We start from the raw sequence: 16989 nt of genomic DNA on the forward strand, positions 1-16989 counted from the left end.
TAAGTGTAATATATAATATTTAGGCTTAAAGTTTGTTGTTAACTAGTTTTTGCCCCACCCGCATTACGAGATACTAAGCTGAATATTTCTCTCTCATATACGTCTGTATTTCGGGTACTTGTACATACTACTCATAACATGATCTTAAAAAATATTACATTGAGTCAACCAATTAAAATAAAAAGCTACCAATACTTTTGCTAAAAAAAAACTAAAACGATGAAAAGACTACAATTTAAACGGGGGGCAAAATTTGTAATTTTTCAGGACAAATAAGCGTGTGTCAGGCAACTGCCTGGCACGAATAAAAATTGCACCGAGCCAACAATTAACACAAAACACCACCATAGTTTTGTCAAAAAAAAAAAAAAAACGACCGCATGACTGTAATTTTACACTAGGGGCAAAACTGTAATTTGACAGGAAAAAAACAATAACAAAAATGTAAATTTGAACAAAGGGCAAAATCGTAATTTGGCTGGAATAAAAAAAAACCAAAACCAATGACAAAACTGTTAATTTAAACGTGACTAAATCGTAATTTGGGTGGACCAATAAGAAAGTGTCAAAAAAAAGTGTCAAACAAGTGTATGACATTATTCTCCTCCATGCTTTTTTATGTATATAAAATAAAATATATCACAAGTATAAAAATAAATATATATAATATATTTTTTTTTGAACGGCAAATTTGGATCGCTGACGGACCACTAGAGTATCATCGTGCCACCAGCAGAACCACCCGATCATATCCATCTCCACTAGGCAATAATGCCTATACACCAATTCAGGAGGAAACTCATTAAATCTGGGAAAAACCCCTTTTGTGGGAATCGAACCCATGACCTAATGGTCATAAGCCTTATCCTACCACCAAGATACCACTAGGCTATAATGCCATGGGTAAATATATATAATATTACTCTGTGTTATATTTACATATATACAATTTCAAGATGGGGGAATAGTGCCAGGCAGCTGCCTGGCACTCCCCCATTGGACCAACATGTTTTTTGTTTTATATTCGTTTTAAAATTACGATTTCGCCCTTCATTAAAAATAAAATTATGTTTTCGTCCCCACTTCAAAATAAAATTACGTTTTTGTCCCTCGCTCAAAATTACGATTTTGCCATCGGTTCAAAATTATGATTTTCTCCCCAGATTACAACTACAAATTTGGCCCCAGTTCAAAATAAATTTTTGCTTTCGCCCAAACTAAAAATGACGATTTCGCATTTTTGCCCCTTTCAAAAATTATTATTTCGCCTTAAGTTTAAAATTATGTTTTTGCCCGGTTCAAAATAAAACTATGGTTTTGCCCCCCTATTCAAAATTACGATTTTGCCATCAGTTCAAAATTTTGAATTTGCCCGAGTTCAAATTAAAAATATAGTTTTGTCCCAGCTTAAAATAACGATTTTGTCCTTAGTGCAAAGTTATAGTACGATTTTGTCTCCGGTTCAAATTTATAGTATTGCCACCACTTTAACTTTTGGCAAATTATGATTTTACCCAAGTCAACAAATATAACTTTGCCCTCAGTTCAAATTACAGTATTGCTATCGTTTTAGTTTTTTTAGCAAAATTATAAAAGTTTTTTTTTTATATTAGTTTACTGTATTTAATTTTTTTCCATGTCAAGGAGCTTACTAAAACTCACTCATTAACCCTTACAAGCTACAGTTTTGCCCTGAGCTCTGAACTACGGTCTTGTCATCGTTTTAGTTTTTTTTTCCTAACAAAACAATAATAGTGTTTTTTTAATTGATTGATAATTATCCGGCCATCGCCCCGCAACGCGGGCGGTGGCATTAACTAGTTATAATACGATATGATAAAAATTACTCTGTGTTATATTATATTATAATACGATATGATAAAAATTAAGAGATATACATGAGTTATTAATTTTTTTTTTTATAAAACACTATCATAAAAATAAAATAAGAATAAAAATGTAGAGGTGTAACATAAAAACCTTGAACACCACTGTCCTCCTCCTTCTTCCTAGGAAGGAAGGTTTGCCCCCTTTTTTCTCTTTCCAATCGTTCAACGCCTAAAACTTTTGCTTGCAGGTAGAAAACAAACAAACAAAAACCCTAATTCTCCATCTTCTTCTTCTTCATTCTCACATATCTTACATTCATATGTCTTCTTCCATTGCTCTTCTGCTCCATCATCATCATCTTCCTGCTTCTAGCTCCTCCTCTTCTTCCCTACAACGCCACCATGCTTCAACTCTACACTTCTCCTTGAGCTTCCTATCAGTATCTTCTCAACATGACTGACCACAACGTAATTTCTTCCCTATTTTCACTCTGATCTCCTTTAATTTCACTTTATTTTGATGTTTTTGTTGTTGATTGTTTATTGTTTACTTCACTTGTTCGATTTTAGGTTTAATTTGTACTGTTAGGTAGTGTTATTGCGTCTGATTTGAATTACTCCAGTTTGTTTGTTTGTTTGTCTGTTCATAGAAGTAAACCCTAAGATTAAAGTTGGTATGAACTGTGGTGCTTGATTTGATTGAATTGTTTTACTGTTAGGGCTTCATATAAAGTTGATGAAGTTATTTAATGATTATTATTTTTTTCAGTACTAGTCTTGTCACTCATGAGATTAAGCAGTAAGGCGGTTGGTTTTATGGGTTGTGCTAAACGTACCCTCGCTCACTCGTATGCTTTAAGGGCTAAATCAGTCACATCAACTCTCTACTTTTTTCTCATAATGGCTAAATGAGTCTCATCAACTCTCTACTTTTTGTCACATGGGGGTGCGTTTCGCCTCACCTCAGTTTTATCTATGTTTTTGTAAGACAGGTGTGGATGTATAACTTGGTTTAAAAAAGCGTGCCTTAGGCGCGAGGCGCAAGTCTCAGCGCCTTATGTAGGCTGAGGCGCACTTTTTTGGTGAAAACCCCCCTCTGAGGCGCGCGCCTCATGTATATACCACATTTTTGTGCAGCAGATTGTTGTACATCATGCTTTTCAGGCTGTACATGTATGTATTTTCAATAGTAAAACATATATAAAGCTTATTTGTGTCTAAATATTGGGTAGATGACCCTTGAAACCTATAGAATATATAAAAAAAGTATATAATCGCCTAGCGCCTCAAGTACGAAAAGCCCGTCGCTTTTGCGTTTTGCGTCTCGGTTTTAGACCTCGTCGCTTTTGTGCGCTTCACGCTTTTTTAAACCAAGATGTATAATCAATCTTTCTTATAAGGTTTAATATAAATATGGATTTGTAGCCTGTAGATTATTCTAAGTGTAAAGTTTTTCGTTTGATGTAAGTTAATAAGTACGCCTGTATAAGTAGATTATATGCTAAGGCTATGTGTAGTAGCCTATTCACGGCCACATCATCGCCGACGTGGTACCACCGTTTGGTTATTAGACCGGTTAAGTACAGTGATCATGTGATGTCCTACGGTGATTAAGACTTTGGACCTTATTAACTTGTTTTTTAGCTTCAATTTTCACTTCTATGTTGGGACTTTTGTACTTCCTCGCCTTTGTTTATCTTATGTAAAGTTATCCATATTATTCATTACACGTATATCCTGTTCACCACTGTCAGGTGTTCGTGTTTGGATCATTTACAGAGGATGAGATCAGATCCATGCAAAGTTCTCCCAAAGAGAATGATGTACCGTTTATGTTCGGTTCTCTCGACGCTGCAACTCTTAGATCCGTGGGCTTCTATAACAGACCAACCAACACAGAAATTACCAAAAAGCCCCAAACAAAAAAACATGTAAAGAGAAGTAACAGTAACAGCGATGAAATTGTACATATAAACGGGAACTTGAACAACTTGAACACCCATGATTCAAGTTCTCTTCCCTATAGCAACGGTATACAAGATAATGATGAAAAAGATGCAGAACTACCCGTATCATTTGTACCCGGAAGTGTTGACCAGTCAATTTCGCAGCAACATGTCACAGAATCTGTAGCTGTTTCAGCTGTAAATCAAGGAAATGAAGCTCTGGATGTAAATGGTACCGAAAACCAAATTTTCGGTCCGTCAATTGGTCCACATAAGATTTCACTCGAGTTACTACCTCGAGGTTTAGTCAACTCGGGAAATTTGTGCTTTCTGAACGCAACTCTTCAGGCTCTTTTAGCCTGTTCTCCGTTCGTACATCTTTTGCAGGAGCTAAGAATGGGCAATATACCTGAGGTAAACTACCGTTTTCATTTGCTCATGTGATCATGACGCCATTGAAGTCATTTTTTTAGTTCTTTTCTCAGATTGGGTACCCAACTTTACGCGCATTTGTTGAGTTTGTATCTGGATTTGACATGCCATCTGGCTTGCAATTAAAGAAAAAAGGTGACATTCTTCTGGGAACCGGGAAGCCTTTGCGGCCCGTGATGTTCGAATCCGTTCTGAACAATTTCTCCCCAGATATGCCAAATAGCTTCGCGGGGAGAGCAAGGTTTGTTTTTGAATTCTTGTTACTTTGATACATCTTTAGCAGATAAAGTGTAGCTGTGTTCGTACTGTTGTGAGCCATTTGCTAGCTTTAGCGGGTAAGGATTCGGTACAAATTGTCGTTAACCTAGGAAGTGTAGGAAACCAAGTCAAACGAACTCCGATCGAGCTCATTCCAGCGGCGTTAGAACCGGCTCATCGAACCCTATCCAGAAACCCTAAACCCTAAAGCTAAACCCTATGCTAAACCCTAAAATATAAACTTATAAACCCTAAAAGCTAAAAGCTAAAACCTAGCCTAAATACTAATGCTAAACCCTAAAAGCTAAGGTCTAAACCCTATATATATTTGAATAGAGTTCGACGAGGCGGTTCCAACGCCGTTGGAATGAGGTCAATCGGAGTTTATTTGACCTGGTTTCCTACACTTCCTAGGTTAAGATTGTTTTGTATTTGATCCTTCCCCTTACGTTAACAATTGTGTTATAAGCTCTGGATATTTTTATCACCCATATGTAATATGCATCTATGCAAATGAAGGCAGTTTACTTATACGCTAATTCAAGCCTGTATATATTTGGGTGAGTTTCTATATATTGCTTTTTGGTTCTGAGTTGAAGTTTTTACCAGGCAAGAAGATGCGCAAGAGTTTCTAAGTTTTGTGATGCATCAAATGCATGATGAATTGCTTAAGCTTGAAGGAAAAGTTTCTGCTGTTAATGGAGGCAAAGTTTCATTGGTTTCATCGGTGAGTGATGACGATGATGATGGTTGGGAGACGGTTGGCCCGAGGAACAAAACTGCAATTACCAGAACGCAGAGTTTTATTCCATCAAAGTTAAGTGAGATTTTTGGAGGCCAGCTCAGAAGTGAAGTCAAAGCAAAAGGTCCGTTATTTTTTTAGTATTGTTTTTTGAGGTCAAATGTGAAACTATGTTTAAAATGTGTTCATCATCTTTCTGTTGGCTGTTCTTTTTTGCCCTTTTTTAAAATTATTATATAACATTTTCTATATATATTTATTTTTGTAATGTAAACAGGTAACACACCCTCAGCGACTATACAACCATTTCTTCTACTCCACCTAAATATATGTCCAGATCCTGTCCGTACAATAGAGGATGCACTTCATCTTTTTTCTGCGCCAGAAACACTTGAAGGATACCGTGCATCATCTGCTGGAAAGGTACTAATATTATACTTCTTGTAGTTTGTATGTGGCGGACAGTGTTGGCACTACTATGATGAATCTGCATCACTTGCAATTGTACTTGCAATATGGAATCAACAATTTAGTTCTCAGATGTTTACATGATCTGAAGTTTTAATGCTTCATATATATATATATATATATATATATATATATATATATATATATATACACACACACACACACATAGAACAATGACTGAATTTCACTAGCGAATATTCCTTGTCTTATATAAACACCTATATCCAACAGGACTGTGTTAGCAGCCCTTTAAATGAATCGAACGAACACGAACATATAATCGAACACATTTTTTTTGTTCATGTTCGTTTATTAAGAAAATGGGCAAGTTCGTGTTCGTTTATGTTGTTCGTGTTCGTTTATGTTGTCCGTGTTTGTTTAAAACCTAAATGAACAGTTCATGAACGTAACGAACATAAACAAAGTAACAAACACACTTAAACGAACATAATTAATAATTTAACAAACAATAAACAACACAAATGAACATAATTTACTAAACATAAAGTGATTTTTTATATAAATTAGTGATTAATTACCATAAATTCCATTGGAAAACCCATTTTATTACTAGAAAGCCCAATTAGCAATTAGTTATATTTATATAGGTAGATAGAAAGTTCCTTTTATGTTTTATATTTATATAAATATAACTACTTATGAATTTAAATTGAAACAAACATAAACAAATGTAAATGAACGAACATAAACACATGTACATAAATGAACATAAACGAACACAAATGAACAAACAAAACGTGAGTTCATGTTCGTTCATTTAATTAAATGAACAAAAAATTGTGTTCATGTTCATTCATTTATTAAATAAAGGAACATAAACAAACTTCCCACCGAGCAAGTTCCTGAACGTTCGGTTCATTTACAGGCCTATGTGTTAGCATTATTGTATATGTAAGACCGTAACCTAGATGATTGTTAAAAATTACTCTAAATGAAATGAATTTGTCTTATTATCAGGCTGAGCTGGTAAGTGCAAGCAAATCAGTGAAGATACTAGAGCTTCCCGAAATTATAATACTGCACTTGATGCGATTTAGCTACGGAAGCCAAGGGAGCACCAAGTTATTAAAACCCGTCTACTTCCCTCTCGAACTCATTCTTAACCGTGGGCTGCTTGTTTCGCCATCAACAGAGGTATCATCATCCTTACCCATATTACTAACGTTTTTTCTTAGTTTGACAAATATACATCTACCGTCATGGATATTTTTAGATGTTATAGTGTTGTACTAATAGTCAAATAACCCATTCGCCCATGGTTTAGTTTTAGTCCATTCATCCTATATTGTTTTTATTCACTTACCGTAGCGTATCATTACAATAATACTGTATTCGTAATCCAGTTAACTCGTTAATCATCTTTATTATTTATTTATTGAAATGCCATTTTCGTCTTTGAGGTTTGACAAGTTTTGTGACTTACATCCAACGATTTGTTTTTCCGCGTCTGGATCCAAAGGTTTGAAATATTGCCATTTTCATCCGGATCGTTAACTCCATCATTTTTTGCCGTTAAGTCAGGGGTATTTTGTGAAGAAGATAGATAGTGATAGTGTGTGTGCATACATATATTATTTTTGCTTTTTATTTAGTAAGGATATTTTAAATGCTTCCACATAAAGTGAAAACCACCGAATAGCCTTTTAAGTTAAAAAAATATGGAAATACTCCTGACTTAACGGAGAAAAATGGATGGAGTTAACGAGCTGGATGAAAATGGTAAGATTTCAAACCTTTTGGATTCACATGCGGAAAAACTGGCTAAACTTCAGGGACAAAAAGGGCATTTTACTCTTATTTATTTGAAAAAAGCTGGATATAAAAGTATATGTGTGGTGAACCCAGTCCGACCTGTTTCAATCTAAACACACCCAGTTTGACCTTTTACCTCATGAACATAATGGTATACAGGGTCGTAAGTATGCGCTTGTGGCAACGATAACTCATCACGGGAGGGAACCCTCAAAGGGTCACTACACTGCTGATGTTTTGCACCCGAGCGGAAAATGGCTGCGCTTTGACGATGCATCGGTTGACTCTATTCCTACCAACAAAGTCCTTCATGATCAAGCTTATGTTCTCTTCTACAAGCAGCAGTAGATTTTACAGGTCTTCTTCTCCCATTTTTAGCTCCATTTCGGCTTTACAAGTTTATGGTAACGTGTCATTTATATCTGTTATGTTACTTGAAATACTTGTACCTCTTTTTGGTTGATTTTGTTGGTTATTTAGTATTTTAGTGAGGCGTATTTTCAACCCATCTAGTTGTTGATTAGTTAATTTTGGTTCGGTCTCAAATGATCAAATATATTATGAGTTTTAATTTGAACTTTCACTAAATAAGCTGGTTTAAATTATCATTGAGGAGACATTTGGGATTTAGGGATGAGCCCGGTAAAATACCGGTACCATGCCCAACCGAAAGTGCCGATCACGAAAACTCCAAAAGGTAGGTACCGAAAATGATTCGGTACTGATACGGGTATGGTATCGGTTCAGTTTCGGGATCTGGTCTCATTTGCTCATCCCTAATTTGGATGACCATTTTTTTCAAATTTGACTTTATTTTTATACATGGTTCAATGTTTTTGTATATGTATATTGTAAGGCCGCAACTTGTCCGTTTACTTTATACATGGTTCAATTTTTTTATATATGTATATATTGTAGCAGCGCAACTTGTTGTCCGTTTTTACCTTCTCTCTTGATACAATCTCCTTTGTGATGAAATCATCAAGACAATAAAGCGAAACAATAATCCAAAAAAGTAAAAAAAAAATTAAATAAATTTAAAGTCAACTCTGGTAGCTTATACGACTCAAGACGTATTTGTTTATTTCATATCTTTTTATCATAAAAGCATGCTTTAATTTTGTTTGGATTTGAGTTTTCTAATTGTTTATATTTTGTTTTTTAGTTTGTGTTTTCTTCCTTGTGTTAATAGTTTAGTTTTAACAGTTATGTAAAACTGTTAGCTACGGTTTTTCCCTGTTGTAGACTAAAGCAAACCAATTTTTTTGAAAGGTGTGAATTATTCGTGGATGTCGGGAGGTCTAGCATACGTTGTCTTAACCGTGTCCACGTTAGAGAACCCCCTCGCACAATAGATCCCTAATTTAAACCCCTCAATGAGAAACTCCTATCACCCAGATTCGAACTTGAGACCTGGAGAGGAAAACTCACCCGGATCTATCATAAGTGGAACTTAAATACCCGTGGCCACCACTAGAACGCTAGTGATGGTTGACTAAAGCAAACCATTAAAAATGAAAATCAAACCAAACCAGGGCTTAGTGAGTCGACTATAATAAAAAAAATGTATAAATAGGGTCCAAATAAAGAAGCCACATAATGTTGGTTGAAACTTAGAAGACGTCTCTTTGTAGTTTTATATTGTGGTACAATTTAAGATAATTAAAGGTGTATTGTATTGTTAGTCAAATCTCATGTATATGGTACAACTTAAAATAAAGGTGTATTGCATTCTTAAGCAAATGATAGTGTAACTTGAAATAATTAAATACCTAAGCAAGGTATAGAATATTATAGTCCAAAATCCTATGGTCGGTTTTGGACCTTTGGTGCTTAGATCTTTTACGACCGGATTATGCTATAGATCGTGAAGCGAACTGTTTAGTATAGTTTGTAGTTTCTAAACGGACTATCTGAAAAGTATTAAAAACCAAATGTGAATTGGGCAGTTTCATGATTTTAAACGGAACTATGAACACCCAAGTTCTCAAATTGGACTACGAACACTCAAGTTCTCGTTTATGGAAGCCGGTTTTCTTTCTGGGATATATAGGCCTGTAAATGAACCGAACGAACACGAACACAGGCATGTTTGTGTTCGTTCATTTAACCTTTGCCGAACATGAGCATATGACCGAACACAATTTTTTGTTCGTGTTTGTGACTTTGTTCAGTAAGAAATCGGGCATGTTCGTGTTCGTTTATGTTCGTTCGTTTAAAGCCTAAACGAATGAACGAACACAAACAAAAAAACTTAATTGAACATATTTGAATAAACATAAATTAACATGATTGAACAAACATAAACAAACACAATTTAACATTAGTGAACACTCAACACAAGCGAACAAGTTTAATATATTACAATTCATCTGAAAACACATTTAAATTAGGGTTCATAGACACTAAATTAAGTAGCTTTTTATATAAATATCAAGTAAACGATCAGTTACATTTTAAATTTTGATTTTTATTACTAGAAAACTCAATTACTAATTAGTTATATTTTATATAAGTAGTTAGAAAACCTAATATTTATATAAATATAACTATTTATGTATGTACTAAAATTTAAACGAACGTAAATAAACGAACGTTCACGAACATAAACAAACGTTCACGAACAATGAACGAACACAAAGTGTGTTCATGTTCGTTCAATTAATTAAAAGAACAAAATGTTTTGTTCGTGTTCGTTCGTTTATTTAATAAACGAACATAAACGAACTTCTCGACGAACAAGTTCATGAACGTTCGGTTTGTTTACAGTCCTAGGGATGGAGGCCAATAAAACTTGGCTATTACAACCATATGTTATATTCATCGATATTCATTAGTGAATACGTGAATTCACGTTAAATACACGATATGAACGACGTGATGACATTTTTGTAGTCAGCGTAAATGTGTTGTATTTACTTGTGAATACGAAAATACATTTATTCATCAATGAAAGCATGATACATATACATAATGTGTATTCATCAATGAATAGATATACTTCCTTGTAAGTATGCTACCATGTGGTTTTACCTTGATTACTAAAATGTCACATGGGAAAAATTCAGATGGTGATAAAATGGTATTTAAATTTTAGTAATTTTTATTTTAACCTACCCTGTGAGACCAGATTATAGTTTTGCACTATAACACAGGTGATGCGAGGCGAGTTTTAAAATCAATCTAAATCAAGAATCGATGTGTTATAGACTTATAGGTGGATGGTTTATCGCCTAAGATGTGTGTTTATTTGTGTTCTTAAAGTGTATGTGTTGATCAAGATGAATTAAGGTTGGCTGTTAGCATGTTAGGGTGGGTTAGTTTCGGTGTTAGCGCTATGTGTAGTATTGATCAAACATTTGTGGTCGAATGTTAACCACAAAGACCGAACCATGAAATCTCAAAATCAGCCAACTTGATTTTAGTTAACCAGTTTAGTTAGTTTTGATGCTAGATAAACATCCATGATCACAACTCACAAGTCACAACAATTGAGCATGTATCTTAACATGTTTCAATAATATATTTTAGAGTTGAGTAAAATGCACGGATAGTCCCTGTTATTTGGTGAAATTTCACCTTTAGTCCCCAACTTTTCAAAATTATTCTCTTAGTCCCTGTGGTTTGACAAGTTGTTACTCGGATAGTCCCCAAAGCGGATGGAGGTTAATTTTTCTGGTTAAGTGGGTGTGAAATGACAAGGACTATCCGAGTAACAACTTGTCAAACCACAGGGACTATCCGAGTAACAACTTGTCAAACCACAAGGACTATCCGATTAACCTTCATCCGCTTTAAGGACTATCCGAGTAACAACTTGTCAAACCACAGGGACTAAGAGTGTAATTCTGAAAAGTTGGGGACTAAAGGTGAAATTTCACCAAACCACAGGGACTATCCGTGCATTTTACTCTTTAGAGTTAGAACATTTTATAACCTCAATAAATTGTTAAAAAGAAGAGTCATGTTCGGTTTTCACGATGTGTTCAGTTTGGTTTCGATGTTATTTTGTTTTTCTATTGGGCTTGAAATTTTTAGGCAAAAAATAATGAAATTGGGCCTAAAAATTTTGGGCTACACCATTTGTTTAATTACTTGAAAGTTATAATCCATAAATTCAATAATAAACATTAAAAAGTAAATGGTTTTTTCGATTATTTAGTTCAGTTTAGTTTTTTCAGTTTTTAGAAAATACAAAACCGATGCCGAACCAAATCGTAAAATTCGGTTTTCAGAAAATACAAAACCAAACCGTTGACTTTTCTTCATAACTTCGTGGATTTATATTGAATTTCTATTTTTTATTCGTTTTTTTAAGTATACTGAAGGATTTAGAGCACTCACATTCCATTCCATGTCTCAGTTTTATTTGTTTTTTTTAGTATTGTTTTTTTTTTTTTTAATATTGTAATTGAAATATGTCAAATAAGTTGGAATTAAATCCATCAAAGTAATTGAAATTTATGATGCATTTAGTTGACAAACCAATCATAAAAGAATTGAAATATATCATCGTTGCTCCGGTAGCGACACCAATGGTTGGAGTGGTGATGATGACGGTGTGCGGCTTATGGCAGTGCAGACAAGAGAATGGTAGGCGCTGGTGGTGATGCATACAAGAGACTGATAGGTGGCGGCAACGGTAGTGTTGGGGGGCTATGAAGGTGGTGGCGACAGTGATGGGGTGGGTGCGACGAATACAGGGTGGCAACGATGAGAGTAGCGTGTTTAAAAAACCAAACATGTCCTTGTTTAAAAAAAAATAATGTTGCATTTTATCTTGACTACATTGGAAATCTATCTCAATCGTCACACTTATTGGTACTTTTTTCAAGTTTATAGTGGATTTGTATATGCCTTTTTATTATTTACGATGTAATTTTCTAAATAAGTTGTTCAAACACATGTTTTAATAAATGCATTTAACTTTTAACACATACAATATATATCCAAAATATTGACGTCACTATTAATCAACTTTTTTTCTCATACTTATCGACATAAAAGTTACACTTTCGGTAGATCACGTTTCAAGGTCTTTACATAAAGTTATATTCCAAAAGAAAAAAAGAAAGAAAGAAGAATATACTCTAATAAAGAGAATATAAAGACAATAAATCTTACTATTGTATTATATGAAACTATACTTTGACTTAATATTCCTTTCAAAAAAATACTTTGACTTAATATCGTTAGCTATTATTAAGGTGTGAGGTGGAAGATTGAGTTTAATTGGTAAAGTTTTTGAAATTAAAATAGAGCTTTTATAAAGATTTTATAAAGATCAAGGGTTTAAGTTTTAAAAGCAACATCATCTTAAAAATAAACTATTATTAAGATGCATTACGGGTCACAACAAATAGTCTCATCCAATTTTAATGTGGGTGATTGGGTGACTATGAACTTTAAGTTTTAATGACCTAAAACTTAAACCGTACAATTATAATTAATAAAAAAAGTTATTACTTTGTAGGTGTTTCAAAAGCCTTTGCACCTACTAGGGCACAACCCTATTGTTAGAGTAAATAAATTAGTTTCGTTAGTTAAAGACGCTAGTACAAGGCAACAATATATTTTTAACATATGAATTACAATAACCGTTTAATATTTGTGTATTTCGCTTTAATTGTAATCCATAAGACAGATATACCCCATCGTCTTTTTGTCTCTTCTTATATCATCAAGCACTGCATACTAATACATTACACGATTCTCAGCTTGATTTGGCTTTGTATCAAACTCACTATCTTACATAGTTGTATGAGAGGAATCCACCACCATCCATTTGGATCCGTTTAGAAATCCAGATGAACACAAACAAACGTCTTTTCCAATGACAAGGGAATGCGATTGTAACGTTTGTTTTTGTTCAAAAGATAGCATAGGGGATGCTCTCAAGTCTCAACAACATAAATAAACAAATTCTCATTCTATTCTAAAAGTCATAAATTACAAACCTTTTGAGCTTTGACACATATATTAGTAAGGTTATAAACTTCGGGAATGGTTTGCTATGTTTATTAAAGTAAAATTTAGTAAGATGTATGAGTATATAGATTTTATGACTGGTTGGTTTTCCTGATGGCATGATAATACTTCAGTGATCTGTCAGTGATCCAAATTTGTCGTTAAAAAAAGTTAAACCATGAAGACATTTTTTATATAGAAAAATTAATTATATGTTCTTAAAAAATCAGTCTATAAATATATTATGTATATATAATAAAGAGAATCTACTACTTCTAATAAAGCAAAACAAGCTTAAGCCACATGGCATTAGCTTAAGCCATTACTTGTCACGTGGCATTTGCTTAGACCACTTTATTTTTTCGCTTTTTCCGCCAAAACCATCCTCCTTAGCTTCTTTAATACGCTTCACTTCACTCCAAAACCCTAATACCCATCTCCTGCATCCGATTCTTCCTTCTTCATCGATTGATTTTCGAAAAACATAGGTATGTTATTTTTCTTTTCCCTCTTTGATTTTTCTTTGTCATTGTTAAACACTATCTATTTCTTCCTTAAACCCTAGATATCATCTATCGATCTTTACTATGTTATTTGCAATCTCCTAAACCCTAGATTTCTTCATCTTCAATCGCGAGTGGAAGCAACCAGTCCTTATTATGCGGCGTATAAGGTATGTATCCGTGTTTTCAATTTTCTTTTTGCGGCGTTGTTGGTGTCTGGAAGACCTAGCCGCCGCCTCTTCTTAGGGTTTCAATGATTTCTAACTTATGCATTCATCAATACCTATATTCATTTCTTGAGTGCTTCTGTGATATTTTTCAAGATTTGGTGCTTTTTGAAAGATGGGATCCATCACTGTTTTCTCCAAACGATTCAACAAATAGGTAACAATTCTTCAAATATCGATTCATGTTTGATAATGTCGCTTCCTGTTTGATGTTCTCTATCATATGTTCATCTTTAGGTTTTCCGATTAAATTCACGTATTGAAGTAGATTTTGAGCAATTGTCAGAGGTGACGTTGTTTGCTGACACTATTACAGTTCAACAATTGGGAGTGATGGTTTGGCATACCAGAAAGGTTATAGTACAGATTATTGTTTAAGCTTAAGCAATGTTTCATCCATCATTCTCTATTTAAATCCTTAAAATTGTGATGTCTTTGTTGACAACAGGTCCTTTAGAGAGCTGATCATTCTTCCAATCGATTGCAAGCAGGTTCGTTTTCCATAGATTTGGTGTTATTTTGAGTCTTCTTTATTGTTCTTTAGGTAACTTGTTTTGACTGATTATTTCAAAATTTGAATTTTTGAAATTTATATCAATTATGGATACTTATCAAAGTTGTCTAAATTGTAACGTATTTCCAAATTTATCAAGATAACTTATATTAAAGTTTTATTTGCTTTCAAATTTTGTGTTAGTTTCCATAATTTTCGACAATCACATTAATTTTCAAGTTTCACAGAATTTGTTCTTCTTCTTTTATTATAGATCATTCCACTTATTCTGCAGGTATGTAAACTAGATTAGATTGTTATGTATTTTAAATGCTTAATCGCACTTTTTTTTAATCGTTTTTCTGTATTTTTGTGTTGCTGATGATGATTTAAATTTTTCGAATCTAATCTTATCAATGGATCTATTCTTGATGTCTTTGAAAGAGTGATGCTCTTACTGATTTTTTTTATTTTATTTTTTGTTTTTTCCTGATAAACCCTAATTTTTATGCAATTGCAGGAGTCTGAATCCTCTTCGAACACAAGAGGTAAATTTAATGTTATCGTTTTTTTGGTGTTTTTTGATCCAGTAGAATGATAGTTTTATCATTTATGTCAATCTCTATAATTTTTAAGTTATTCTGTTTTTTTTTTTTTTTTTTTTTTTTTTTTGGCAAATCAAACTATGATATTTTTTGAAATTTGAAAATCTTTGTTTTTTTACTAATAAATTTTGTATTGTATTAATATGTATTAATGATTCTTTTGTTTTTTTATTTTTTCATGCTTAACCCTAAATTTTATGCCATTGCCGGACTATTAAACTTCGTCGGACATGTTAATAAAAAATTTTAGTTTTATTGTTTTTTTTTTCCTATTTTTTATCCGATATAATGTTTGGTTTCATACTTTATGCTCATTTAATTTTGGCTGTATTTTTTAGTTACTAATAAATTTGGTATTTTATTAATTTCCGGAAAATTTGTAGTGTTTCCATAAATAAATTCATTTACGTTTTTTTTGAAACCCCTCCTTTTGTTTGTTTTATATTTTTTCCCTCTCTTATGAGTTTGTTTCTATGTCGGTTGGTTTTGCTTGGCAAGATTAGACTTTCCTAATAAGTTTGCTTGATTTACGGGATTGAATATTAGTGATTTGATCTTCAGATTTTAAATTTTAAATTTTAAAGTCAATCATTATTTTAAATTTAAATTTTGAAGTAACCCATTATTGTGTTTGATTTTAAATTTTCAATTTCGAAGTCAATTATTATTTTAAATTTTAATTTGAAAGTTTGCCATTAATGTGTTTGATTTTAAATTCCGAATCTGTAAATTGAATTTAAATTTGAAAAGTTAGACTTTCCTAATAAGTTTTCTTGATTTACGGGATTGGATATTAGTTATTTGATTTTCAGATTTTAAATTTTAAATTTTGAAGTCAATCATTATTTTAAATTTAAATTTTTAAGTAAACCATTATTGTGTTTGATTTTAAATTTTGAACGCTTTGAAATCTTGATGTTTTTTATGAGATGCTTTGACTATATTATTTGTAATTTTAGGGATGCTTCGAGTCTTCTTCGACTATTGTTTTTGTACTCGAGTTGCATATCTAATTCAAATTGTGTTTTGTAATTTTAGGTGATGAGCTTCTTTCAGACTCCTTCCCCTACAAGGAACTCTTGAATGGGATCCTATGAGAAGTTGAAGGAAAGGTATATCTTGCACCGTTCTTTATCTATATCTGTATATCTATATATCTTAAATGGGATCCTATGGGAAATTGATCTCTATTCGATTCACTGATGTATATTCTTCTCCTCGCCATTTTGTGTCACACCCTGGCTTTGCGGAAGCGTGGTTAATTTGTGTGACTTCTTAATACCATAGCTTAATCATAACAAAGCTGTATGAATTTAAAAACCATGCAAGTCATCCATTAAGTTTTTGAAAACATCATACAATACCATTGTTTTTAACATGCAACCATAACCTTGTTTAGTAACATTACAACTTATAACAAAACATAAACGTGATTTAGGGATTGTGTCTTGTCCAGGTAAGAGACACAACCCTAAACCCTGATGACTTCATGACCAGTGCAGCGGAAAACGTTCCATACCGTGCCAGATCCGTTTAATTTCCTGAAATACATGCGAGTTGAAAAATCAACAATAATGTTGAGCGAGTTCATGCGTGAGTGAGTATATAAAACCTTTGTAAGTATGAAAATAGTTGTGGTATGTAGCAGTGTAAGAGGACTTGTGATCACCAATGGTTTGCAAGGCCACTGACATATGTGAAGTGCAAATAGGGAGACTCAAACCTAGCAGATTTGTGCCACGGCAA

General features: G+C 33.3%; 1 protein-coding gene across 1 annotated transcript; it reads left to right on the top strand.

The window, feature by feature from the left end:
- Positions 1–1972: 1972 nt before the first annotated feature.
- Positions 1973–8025, top strand: LOC110898439 (ubiquitin carboxyl-terminal hydrolase 24). Its single transcript, XM_022145224.1, has 7 exons — positions 1973–2297; positions 3584–4189; positions 4261–4448; positions 5075–5331; positions 5485–5630; positions 6654–6830; positions 7608–8025. Exons 1-7 carry the CDS (start codon positions 2283–2285, stop codon positions 7794–7796), a joined length of 1578 nt encoding a protein of 525 aa, XP_022000916.1. The 5' UTR covers positions 1973–2282; the 3' UTR covers positions 7797–8025.
- Positions 8026–16989: the final 8964 nt, after the last annotated feature.

The sequence above is a fragment of the Helianthus annuus genome, chromosome 13, assembly GCF_002127325.2.
Source record: "Helianthus annuus cultivar XRQ/B chromosome 13, HanXRQr2.0-SUNRISE, whole genome shotgun sequence".
NCBI lineage: Eukaryota > Viridiplantae > Streptophyta > Magnoliopsida > Asterales > Asteraceae > Helianthus > Helianthus annuus.

Coding starts and splice junctions, on each gene's coding strand:
- LOC110898439 (XM_022145224.1), top strand. Junction 4,190..4,260: donor GAATGGGCAATATACCTGAG/GTAAACTACCGT, acceptor TTCTTTTCTCAG/ATTGGGTACCCAACTTTACG. Junction 6,831..7,607: donor TTGTTTCGCCATCAACAGAG/GTATCATCATCC, acceptor AATGGTATACAG/GGTCGTAAGTATGCGCTTGT.